This window comes from Mercurialis annua, linkage group LG2, assembly GCF_937616625.2.
Source record: "Mercurialis annua linkage group LG2, ddMerAnnu1.2, whole genome shotgun sequence".
In the NCBI taxonomy this organism is placed as follows: domain Eukaryota; kingdom Viridiplantae; phylum Streptophyta; class Magnoliopsida; order Malpighiales; family Euphorbiaceae; genus Mercurialis; species Mercurialis annua.
In genome coordinates, this window is record NC_065571.1 from 56695524 (window position 1) to 56708158 (window position 12635).

A 12635-nucleotide genomic window follows, 5' to 3' on the forward strand; every position below is an offset into this window, starting at 1 on the left:
ATAATGTCATTTAACCGTTTGAAATCAACAAAGAATCCAAAGGCTCGCGTTGTTCTAACATGGAAATCATTGCCGATCAACTATGATCACCGAGATAAAGTTGTTTGCCTTACTAGCGGTGTTTTCTCTTTAGGCTTCGCCAATGGCCATTGTTAACCGCCTCCTCCGCGGTGGTTACTCTGTTAGAAACTGTTGGTAAAAACACGCAAGCGTACGTATGCCAACTTGTAATACAGTCTGCGAAGTCTGGATATCGTATGCACAGAGAAACCTTCTAAAAACAACCAGTTAAAAGACTCTATTTGGATAGTCGAAAAGACAGTTTTATTTGTTGTGTAATTAAAAGACAGAATTTAACAATTGTAAGTTAAAGTAAACTAAAGCTGCAATTAAAATTGGTGTTTAACAAATATGGAGAAAAACAGGGCTTATTAATATTTGTTATGCTGTTTATTTGATCGGGTTATGGATTGTATTGTTCTGATATAGGTCGGACTAATCGAAAGCATGCACCTAAAACTCTCTCTCGAGTAATTACAGCAAAAGCATAAAACTAATAAATAGCAGGTTAATACTCACTCTCGCACAATGATTAACCTAATTACTAACTAATTGAAGGGTTATAAAGTGAATCCTAAGAACACGCACTCGTTAATTCACTCTCACGCAATTAACTCCTACGTTCTTAATTATGTTGTTCTATTCCAATTTTACTCTCTCGAGCTAAAACCAAAACATATGACATAGACTAAGTGATCAATTTAGGCTAAACATTAAACACAATAATTAAAACATATTAAGAACAAAAACTCATAAGTTCAAATTAATTAAACATATATAATTCGATTAATAATCTCCAATGAACGGTTTAGTTAGACATAATAATAAAAATACTAAAAGCAATAATTATCGAATTCATTCTGAGACTAAAATAAATACTGAATATGAAACTGATATAAATCGTATCTTATTCGAAAGTAAAACTAATAATAATCGACGACAAAACAATGAAAATAATCCAAGAACGAAGCGATAAGAAAATCTAATTTAGGGTTTATGTTTAATACAGAAAATGTGATTAAAGTAGAAGACAATGCAAACAATTTTTGTTAAATAGCTTTTTTTATTTTGTTCAATACATAAATTATTGGAAAACAAAATCACATAAATCAAGCGGAATGAAAAACTATTTAAAGTTTTTCAATACATTATTAACTGGAAAACAAAATTAACATAAACAAGCAGAATGAAAAACCAAGCCATTAAACCGAAAGAAAAAAAACAATCAACAACGCCTTTTAGGGATACAAAGATGACTCGTCATGAGCTAATTTTTACCTCCATCAGAATTCAAGTAAGGGCATTTTGGGGAGTAAGAATTATTGGAAAGCATGTTCCATTTTGCAATTTGATCCCCCAGTGGAAACCCGGTCCAAGTTGCAATAGAATTCTCATATCTACTATGTGTGAGGCGAACAAAATTTTTCAGATCCTCGTTCTTTTTCAGATCATCAGAGTCAATATCAACGGTGAAGATATCTCCGAAAGGCCTCCCCGAGTGATTAATCATAGGTAAGGAAACTGGATCAACAGACATAGCAGCAAGATCCGCAGACACAACAATGCTCTTCATGTCGGGACTGAAAAATGGATGGTTCACATGCCCCGCAATATCATCCATGCTTGTTACAACTCTGACCACTTTTGAATTTTCCGCGTTCACAATGTACACCGCATAATACCCTGGATCGAGACCATGGTCAGTCGCTGGTGCCTGGCTAGGTTTATCACGAGTCGATGAGAACACTATCCAATCTCCCTTCGGAGCCCATTGGCATTGTGTGTCAGTCCAGGCACCATTTGTTAGCCTTGTGATCTCGCTGCTTTCTCCTTTTTCCGCATCCATTATGTATAGATTTTTATGTTTTTCGTCTCCTCCATCCCTTGTTGATCGGAAAACTAATTTCGTCCCTTTTACAATTTTCAACACATTGTACAATTTTTTTATTAGTTTTTATAAAAATTTAAATATACATATTTAGTAAATTTATAATAAAAGATTAAAATAATATGATATTTTAAAGAAAGACAACAATCATAAATCTATTTACCAGCTTCATTGGTGGATGGGAGGGCATTATTTGACGAGCCGAATGTGAGTTGTCGAAACTGTCCGACACCTTTGGATACTTCGGAGATAGCACAGATTTGCACTTCTTCGGCCACAATAGAAGCTCCCATCAAAATATACAGCAAATCTTTGTCAGGATTTGAGTTCCAAACAGGTGCGAAGATGTTTGAAGTTTTTGTCTGCACAATCAAATATATTTTATATCATTTATTTACGGTATAAAATATCAAATGTCATTGGGTTAAAAATAATTATGATTGGATGAATTATACCGTGTAGACAACGCGCAAGCCTTGATTGTCGGCTACCCAGACGGATTTAAGCTCGCTGTCAACGAATGCGAGTTTGGATCCGTCTTTAGAAAATGCGGGAAAATTACCAGGCACCCTAAATAGTCCAACATCTTTATGTGGCGAGCTGAACTTTTGGAGATTTATGTTGCTTTGCTCTCCACTCTGCAAAACTAACAATATTAGCTGCATATACCTTTTAGAAATATGATTTTATATAGGTGAGATTGTGACAACGCACATGTTTATGAAATGTGCTCATGTTCAACCATGACTTAATAACTAGTAGTTAATAGGTGGTTGAACCTTGACACTTATAAATCTATTTATATTTGTGTTTTTAAGCAGCGTGAGATTATTTTTAACAACACCAGAATAAACCGATGAATTTCACGGAAAAAATTAGTACCGGGAGAGGTTCGACTCTGCTACGATGATAGCCAATGCGGTCTCCTCCATCCATGACAAAGGGGTTGAAATGGTCAGCTTCTGGTCTGATAATCTGAGTTATTTTCACAGATTGGTCTGGAACATTTGAATCAAAAATCTCAATATGTCGACTGTAGTTTGATTCTTGGCGCTTAGTTGCCACAGCCACTTTGGTGGCATCAACGGCGGCGGGAGTCATCGCGTCGAATCCATCCGGCGTCACTTGATCGATTCGACCGGTGCTAATATCGGCTCGGAACACAGCCCAAAAATCATTTTTCGCGTCTCCACCTTTTACTACAAATCGATGGAAAAATATGACATTGTCACTTCCCCATGTTGGCCACCCGCCATTTTGGATCACTCTCTTGCGATCTAATGGATTCCGATCTATGTTCATCACATAAATATCAGTCTTCATATCTTCAATCTCACCAGTCCAACCCTTTCCCTGAAATGAAGCCACTGCTACCTTTTCTCCAGATGGAGACACAGAAGGGCTCAGATCACTTACTCCTGTTAAACCATGTCAAGTTAATTTTAATATTATTTTATCTGACCCAAAATGATATATACGGTTTTGAGCAAACACAAGAATATATCATTTTTAAGAAATGAAGGATTATGTTAAACTTTAATTATTTCAAAAATATTATTATAATTTTATAGATTTCATATTCAAACATAGGAATTTATAAATCTATTAATCTCTATTTCAAAAAATTTAAATTTTCAATTTTCAATTTTTAAACTCTCAATTCAAACGGATCAGAAGGACAAATAAGAACTAACAGTCCAAACAGAATCTATAATTTGAAACGTCAAAAATAGCAAGGTGGTGCCTATTAATTTGAAATGAAAAAAATAATCTGAAATTATAATATTTTATTAAGGATGCCTAAACTTTCTGAATCTACTTTATAATATTTAAAATCTTTACTTATTTTAAATTAGTATTTTTATTTTTAAAACATACTATCAGGTTTCATTATCTTTTTGTCATTAGTGTACACGAAAGGACAAAAATAAGCCTATATGCACATAAAAATGATAAATTTCATCCCATGATGTCAGAAACATTATTTTATACAACAATAAAAAAAACTAACTGAGAAGCTGAATGAGAGAACCTGATGGAGTAAGGCGTTCGGTTATTCCGGTCAAGAGATTGGTTTTGTAAACGGCAGTCCAAGGCTGCCGACGTTCTACCGGACGTTCCATGGTACTGACATAGACGAGAGAATGCCCACCGGCAATGCAGCCACTGTCTTCCATGCGAATGCCATTGAACGTGCCATAGACATCAGCCAAACTGAACACCTTAACTATAGGTATTCCGTCACCGTCACCGAAGCGGAGTCCGATATGAAGCGTCTCGAGGCCGTTGTCTCGTTCGGACACGAAAACAAACCCCGAGAGACGGCCCGTTCTAACGTCATCCTCGTTGGCTTCTGATTTTAGTTTGGGATGCTTGATAAGTGTCGTGAGAGCTTCTGTCGGAATGGCTCGGCAGTTGTAATTGTAGGAGACTCCGTCAGTCATGGGAAGCTCATCTCCGCTTGATGTTGCCAGAACCGGACAAGTAAATATGTCCAGCGCCGGTGGTCTGAGTTGTGAGTAGAAGGCTATGCTACCTCTCTCCTCTGCCATAAAAGATTGAAGAAATTTAACTAATTTGAAGTTATTTTCTTTCACTTATCTGCTTTCTAAAAAACTTTCGACTATAAAAGAGATTTTTACATATTTTAAATATTTTTTTATATATCTAACCTCAGCGGTTTTTTTTTGGATCAATTTAACGTCAACGGTTTTTGTATATGTATCAGAAATACATAAATAACTCCGATGATACCACCGACACCGATGAATTCACACCATAGGCCTCTATATTTGTCAATGCATGTTCATAATACATTATTATAAAACATTTACCTGTACTAATAGTCGTGTATTAAAATATAAATTATTATCAATATTTAATTAATTAAACCGTTGCCATGTTGTATTATTCTGATGTGGTCGTTGTTTGGTGAAGTCGTTTTTATTTAATCTAGCTCTGTTTCTTTGTTTGGTTAGGTCATTATTTAATCTATCTGTTCCTGATAACGTAGCACATCTAGTAGGGGCGAAGCAACCTCGCCAGGAACGAACATCGCTAAGTCAAGCATTTCACCGACCTGGTAACAATTTCCGACCTTCTCGAAACCACAGAACGCATGACTTGGGGGGTCACCGGATCGATGGGAATTCAAACATCATCCGAGACAATCATGCCTGATAAGGTCGGACCAAGAATCTTACCCGAGCTCTGACGTATGCTCGACTTAGACCTGAGCCGAGCTCCGAGCTCCTAAGCCCGAAAGATTGGACCATCTGGTTCGAGCTCTGGGCTGCTCCAGATACGGGAACTATGATAACTTGACTCCCAAGTTATCCGGGCTCCGAGGTCCCGTCCAAAGAGCGCTCACTCGTGTACCAGATCCTGGGACCACAGAAGATCTTCTGACAGGTACGTGGGGAATGTTCCCTCTGACACACCTAACAACCCGTGCCTCCCGCAGGGATATTCTACCACGTCAGCATAACTGATTTCTGGGACCACTGGGCTCACAGCCTGCCAGCAAGGCAGGTTTGTCCTTAAACCCTAACTATAAATAGAGGGTTTAAGGACAAACCCTAGGTAATTTCTTTTTCTCTACTCTAAACACTCTCTTTTCTCTTCTTCTTCTTCCTCTACCTAAAATCTTACTTGAGCGTCGGAGTGAACGTCCGGTGACCCCCACCGGAGTTCTTTCTGACCTCTGTCTGCTTGTGGTGTGCAGGTCACTACAGCTCGGATTCAGTTTGGTGATTCATCACTTGGCGCCGTCTGTGGGAAGTCGTTTTGTATTCCCCTGTTCTACTCTGGTTCTCTTGACGTTGCTGATCAGATCTTGACAAGAAACAATGGCTGATGATCCTGTTTTGGACAGGGTAGATCCTCTGGGAACTACGGTTACCGACGCTAACTTGGTTGGGGGAGTCTCTGCTAGTGGTCGGACCTCTGTGATCACTGGTTTAACTCCTCCGGCGAATGCTCAGGTGGGAGGATCCAGGGCCTCCGGCAGTGGAGCTGGATTTGTGCCTTTGCACGGGTCGGAAAACTATCCAAGGGCGAACCCTTTTGCTTCAGATCCAAGTCACACCCACTTATCAACCCCAGGAACCACCGTGCCTCAGAGTTTCCTCCACAATACCTTGTCTCCCACTCAACTCAACTTCCCGATAGACGCTACACTGGTGGCTACGGGAACGGGAACAACTTCTGGGCAGGATATACCTCCGGCGGTCTTACAAGCTCAAGAATATTTAGAATACATGGCTCGCCAGCTGCACCAGGCGCAGCAGATGCACTTTGCAGTCATGTCCCAGTACTACCCAAGTTACAATCCCTCGGCCACCCCTGTGGCCGCACCGCCCAGAGCTTCTGAGTTTCAGGATGGTCGTCTTCCGAGAGAAGAAGGTCGGAGCGATCACCCACGACCCAGACCTAGGGGTCCCACAGAGCATCAAGCACCAAGAGGCGAAGATCATCGTGACACTAATCTGCCGAGAGACGAAGGTCGGCATGATCGCCCTTTTCCGAGAGACGAAGGTCGGAATGATCCTCCTCCTCCTCGAAGGGAGGGGGTGCAAGACGAGAATCTACCACCGGGGACACAGCGCGGAGACGCTGGTTTGGGGAGGGGAGACCCAGACCCGGAGGCAGATCCTCTGCGGACCGCGAGAGCAGGAGCTCCACCGGTCAGGAGAAACGGGGCGGAAAGTGTTCATAGCTCGGGTGCAGCGTCACAGCATCAGAAAACGTTGCATGACGAAGTTACTCGTCTGGTCCAAGCCGAGCTGGATAGGCATAAAGGGCACAAGGCAGAGTCTCGACCTTTTACTACCTGTGGCATTGCTAGCCCTTTGTCAAAGGCTATATGGGATGACCCATTTCCAGATAAGTTTAAATATCCGCCCATTGACAGATATAACGGTAAATCCGACCCGATGACTCATTTAAGTTGCTTTCAGGTTGCCATGGGAGTTCAAAGTGTCTCGGACGCCACGGTGTGCAAAGTTTTCCCTTCAACGTTGAGTGATGCAGCGCAAAAATGGTACCAGAACCTCAAGGAGGGCTCTATTACCAGTTTCAGGGAGCTCGCCATGGCTTTCAAAACCCATTTTGCCCCGAGCATCGAACGAAAGAAAAGATCCAGTGATTTGAAGAAGTGTTTTCAAAAACCGGGAGAAAGTTTAAAAGCTTACATTGCTCGGTTCAATGCCGAGGCGATCATGATAGAAGATTTGAACGATGATACCGCCATCGATGCTATGAAAGATAACACCAGCATGCAAGTCTTCCGAGACAGCCTGATCACCAACCCGGTTGACACTTACACCGAGTTGATGGACAGGGCTTGGAATTATATCAATCTTGACGAGGAAAGGCAGAGGAAGTCTTACGGGACAGCTAGCCCGGTTCCCAGTAAAACGCAGAATACTCAGGGATCTAACCGTAACCAAGATCGGTACCGACCTCTGAACGAAACTTCGGGGTACAGAGGTAACAAGCCGTTCAATGTTCAGACCAGTCCGCCGGGTACGGGGCCTGGACCTAAGCCAAGTTTCAGTATTGGAGGAGGAACGGAAGGATATGTGGACCGAGCAGGAGTACCGAGACAATACGTGCCACTTAACACGCCAAGAGAGCAGATTCTGTCCTGGATCAAGCACAACAACGAAGAGATTCGTTATCCACCAAGGCTAGTGAAAGATGGAGACCGATCCAAGTTCTGTGATTTTCATGATGGTTATGGCCACGAAACGGAGGAATGTGGACGTTTGCGAAGCGAGATAGACAAATTAGTCTGCCAGGGGCGATTACAACATTTTGTTGTGGCCAAGGAGGGCCAAGACCGGGGAAATACGAGGGTCAACTCGGTCAGGTCGGAGCCCGGGGGGAGTAGGGAAGCCCAATCCCCATCCAAGAAAACACAAGTCACGGGAGTAATCAACACTATCTCAGGGGGAACCTCAGAATCTGAGTACGGTCGCAAGCGCAGAAAGAAAAAGCAAAAGATGGTCATGTCGGTATCTGCTGGGTCGCCATGGCCTAACATTGTTTTCGGGCCAGAGGATGCGAAAGGAGTAGATTTTCCTCATGAAGACGCCTTGATCGTGTCAGCCATCATTGGATCGAAATGGGTAAAACGATTGCTAGTGGACGATGGAAGTTCGGTTAACTTGTTGACTCTGCCAGTTTTTCTGACAATGGGAGGATCCAAGACGGACCTCAAGCCTGTGAACATTCCTCTCCTGGGGCTGGGGGGAGCTCCGGTCACCCCAGAGGGCATGGTCGAGCTGGATCTGGAGCTCGGCATCGAAATACCTCAGGAGGACGGAACAGAGGGAATCCTGGCGGAACCAACACGGAAGGTACGTTCACTGTTCATGATAGTTGACATGCCTCTTGCTTATAATGGTATTCTTGGTAGACCTATGTTGTATAGCACAGGTGCAGTGACTAGTATTCGTTACTTGATGATGAAAATCCCAGTGGAAAACGAGGTCATAACTATCAGGGGAAACCAAACCCTGTCTAGGCAATGTTACATGGCCACTATGGGCAGCACGGTGGAAACGATGAACATCGATACACCCGAGCTGCTCATCAGAGAGGAAAAAGCTCAGAAACCCCGAGAAAACTTAGAAACGATTGAACTTATAGAGGGATCCGAGATGTATGTAAAGCTGGGGGTAGATTGGCCAGACGAGCACCGGGAGGCTATCATAGCTCGGATAAAACAGTACGTGGAGGAGTTCACTAACAAGCCAGAGGATATTGGGGGGGTAGACCCTAAGATCATCTCGCACAAGTTAAATGTGGATGCGAAATGCAAGCCTGTCAAGCAAAAGAAAAGAACTTTCTCTCTAGAGAAACAGATTGCTATCCGAGATGAAGTGGAGAAGCTCTTGAAAGCCGGGTTCATCAGGAAAGTAGACTACCCTGAATGGCTGGCTAATGTAGTCTTGATCAAGAAGTCCAACGGTAGATGGAGGCTTTGTATAGATTTCACTGATCTGAACAATGCCTGCCCAAAGGACAGTTTTCCTCTGCCAAACATCGACCAACTGGTGGACGCGACGTGCGGATTTGCGGTCTATGCCTTCTTAGATGCTTCTCAGGGATATCACCAGATCCCGATGAGTAAAGATGACGAAGAAAAAACAGCTTTCACAACGGATCTGGGGACCTATTGCTACAAGAAGATGCCTTTTGGTCTAAAAAATGCTGGGGCAACCTATCAAAGACTCATGAATCATGTTTTTAAAGATCAACTGGGCAAGAATGTCGAGGTTTATGTGGATGACATAGTCGTGAAATCTAAAGGGATCGAGGAACATGCAGCGGATCTGGCAGAAACTTTTGAAAAGCTGAAGGGTTTTAACCTCAAGCTGAACCCAGAAAAATGTGTCTTCGCAGTCCGCTCTGGGAAATTTCTAGGGCATCTCATCTCGGAAAAAGGCATTGAGGCCAACCCGGAGAAAATCGAGGCAGTAATGAGCATGAAAGCACCCAGCTCGGTGAAAGAGGTACAAAAGTTGAACGGGAGAGTAACGGCGTTGGGCAGATTCATGAGTTGCTCGGCCAAACGATGTTTGCCATTTTTCAAAATCCTGAAGAATACAAAGAATTTCAAGTGGACAGAGGAGTGTAACGCAGCTTTTGAAGAGCTGAAGGTTTACCTTAGCACACCCCCGGTGCTGGGTAGACCTGAGCCTGGGGAAATCTTATACTTGTATCTCTCGGTGAATGACGAAACAGCAGCGGCAGTCCTGGTAAAGGAGGATAAGGGTCTGCAAACCCCGGTTTATTATCTCAGCAGGGTCTTGAAAGGCCCGGAGGTCAGATACCCAAAAATTGAGAAATTTGCTTTGGCATTGAAGGTGGCGGCGGAAAAACTAAGGAGATATTTCGAGGCTCACATCATTGTAGTACGTACGAACCAACCTCTGAGAAAGGCGCTGCAGAGGCCAGAAATGTCGGGACGGCTAGTCAGTTGGTCGGTCCAGCTGGGAGGATATGACATCCGGTACGAACCAAGACCGGCTCTGAAAGCACAAGTACTGGCAGATTTCATAGCTGAGACCACTGCAAGCGACCAACCTGAAGAACCTGACGAACAACTCCTACGGTGGGTATTAGAAGTCGACGGGGCATCAAATCTAGAAGGATCCGGGGCAGGCGTAGTCTTGAAAGGCCCCCACGGAGTCACACTCCGAAGCTCGGTAAAATTTGATTTCCCGGCATCCAACAATGCCGCGGAATATGAGGCTCTGTTGATTGGATTGAGAATGGTAAACGTGGTCAAAGCCGAACAAGTAACGATAAGGAGTGATTCTCAGTTAGTCGTTTGTCAAACTCTGGGTACTTTTGAAGCTCGGGATTCGGAAATGAGGAGATACGTAGACAGAGTCAAGTTCTTCTTGAACAAGATTCAGGAGCTCGGAGGAAAATGGGTAATAGAGCAAGTTCCTCGTTTGGAAAATCAAGAGGCCGATGTATTGGCCAAAGCAGCAACAGTGAACGAAAAGATACCAGGAGTCCATTTCTCTGTTCAAAAGCATTCCAGTATCGACAACTATGAAACCATTTTTCTAACTCAGCCTTTGGAAAACTGGATGCAAGGTATAGCCCACTACCTGATGGATGGAACTCTGCCAGAAAACAGAGATAAAGCTTACAAAATTTTGCGACAAGCTCCGTACTACGCGTTCCTCGACGGAGTCTTGTACAGAAAATCATTCACCCACCCGTGGTCGAGATGCTTGACAGCGGAGGAAGGAGAGTATGTGTTGAGAGAGATACATGAGGGTATTTGCGGGGCACACATAGCTCCTCGCATGTTGGCCAAGAAAGCAGTATTGCAGGGCTACTACTGGCCCCTGATGGTTAAGCAAGCAGAGGAGATAGTAAAGAAGTGTGAGAACTGCCAGAGACACCAGAACATCCGACATGCTCCTACTACAGAGCAGTGTCCTATTACAAGTCCTTGGCCATTTGCAACGTGGGGAATTGACATCCTGGGGCCTTTCACGCCAACCACGGGGCAGAAAAAATTCTTGATAGTGGCAGTAGATCACTTCACTAAGTGGCTCGAGGTAGAGGCAGTGAGCACCATCACGGAAGCTCGGATTCGGGATTTCTTCTGGAGACAAATTGTGTGTCGTTTCGGTATACCCAGAGCGTTGGTAACTGATAACGGAAAGCAGTTCAACTGCCGAGCCTTCAAGGAATTTTGCAGCGACTTGCACATTGACCTGCGCTTCACGTCAGTAGTTCACCCGCAGAGCAATGGGATGACTGAAGTAACCAACCGGACGATCCTAAAAGGGCTCAAGGCCAGGCTAGGGGAGTTCGATAGACAGTGGCTGGAAGAGCTACCGAAGGTCATATGGGCTTACAGAACCACGCCAAGGGCAGGCACAGGAGACACCCCGTTTTCTCTAACATATGGGTGCGAGGCGATGATACCGGTGGAAATCGGGATGCCAACTCTAAGGGTCCAGTTCTTTGATGAAGCTAAGAACGAGGAAGAACAGAAATTATGCTTAGACCTGCTGGAAGAGCGAAGAGAGCAGGCAGCGCTAAGAATCGAAGCATACAAGCAAAGAATGGCTAAGTATCATAACAAGAGAGTTAAACCCTTGAGTTTCCAAGTTGGCGATCTGGTCCTACGACGGGCAGACATTACTAAGGGAAACGCGGGAGTAGGAAAGCTCGAACCTAACTGGGAAGGCCCCTATCGAGTCACTGAGGTCGGACGAGCAGGAGCTTATAAAATAGCTCACATGTCGGGCAGAGTGCTCCCGAGAACTTGGAACTCCCAGGTTCTTCGGAAATACTATCAGTAGTTACTTGCTTTCATTTTCGAGGTACCTAGGGGTTTTTTCACTTATGTTTGAGTTAGGCTTTTGTAAAACTCAAACATAAGTTTTTCCCCTCAATGAATATAAAAGATTAAAAAGAATTCATGTCTTTTCCAAAAAACCCGAGCACTCTACTCGGTAAAAAATCCACGGGCTATGTGCCATCCACGGGCTATGTGCCATCCACGGGCTATGTGCCATCCACGGGCTATGCGCCATCCACGGGCTATGCGCCATCCACGGGCTATGCGCCATCCACGGGCTATGCGCCATCCACGGGCTATGCGCCATCCACGGGCTATGTGCCATCCACGGGCTATGTGCCATCCACGGGCTATGTGCCATCCCCGGGCTATGTGCCATCCACGGGCTATGTGCCATCCACGGGCTATGTGCCATCCCCGGGCTATGTGCCATCCCCGGGCTATGTGCCATCCACGGGCTATGCGCCACTCGCGAGCTATACACCACCAGTGTGCTAGGTGCCACCTGCGTACTACGAAGCAATTCTCAACCCCGAGCAATAACAACTCCGAGTTGTCCCCAGACAACAGGCTATCCACGCCGAGAAAATTGCTTAAACTTGGTCTATGAATAACTAAGAACCTATCCTAGCATTTTTTAATCCCACGCCCAAGTCAAGAACCAACATATAAAAACAAGAGGCTAGAAAAAGTCTGCACTACTGGAGCTAGCTCGGAAACTAGCCCGAATTAAGTATGCAAACGCGTTGTCACATACTTAACCAAAATTTTCAAAGATAGAAAACAAAAACATCATTCAAGGAAATAACACGAGTATAACAAAGAAAACATAGGCAAGTAAAGATC

General features: G+C 44.0%; 2 protein-coding genes across 2 annotated transcripts; one reads left to right on the forward strand and one right to left on the reverse strand.

The window, feature by feature from the left end:
- Nucleotides 1-1165: 1165 nt before the first annotated feature.
- On the reverse strand, nt 1166-4572 carry LOC126666806 (uncharacterized). The gene is made up of 5 exons (XM_050359681.2): nt 3981-4572; nt 2831-3366; nt 2404-2586; nt 2112-2310; nt 1166-1971 (listed from the first exon to the last, which is right to left on the reverse strand). Exons 1-5 carry the CDS (start codon nt 4498-4500, stop codon nt 1328-1330), a joined length of 2082 nt encoding a protein of 693 aa, XP_050215638.1. The 5' UTR covers nt 4501-4572; the 3' UTR covers nt 1166-1327.
- A 1224-nt stretch (nt 4573-5796) lies between these two features.
- On the forward strand, nt 5797-11650 carry LOC130015141 (uncharacterized). The gene is made up of 12 exons (XM_056104730.1): nt 5797-6089; nt 6220-6352; nt 6907-7148; nt 7437-7714; nt 7901-8310; nt 8626-8923; nt 9266-9468; nt 9577-9780; nt 9823-10303; nt 10454-10924; nt 11006-11325; nt 11597-11650. The coding sequence occupies exons 1-12, from the start codon at nt 5797-5799 to the stop codon at nt 11648-11650; spliced, it is 3387 nt and encodes a 1128-aa protein (XP_055960705.1).
- Nucleotides 11651-12635: the final 985 nt, after the last annotated feature.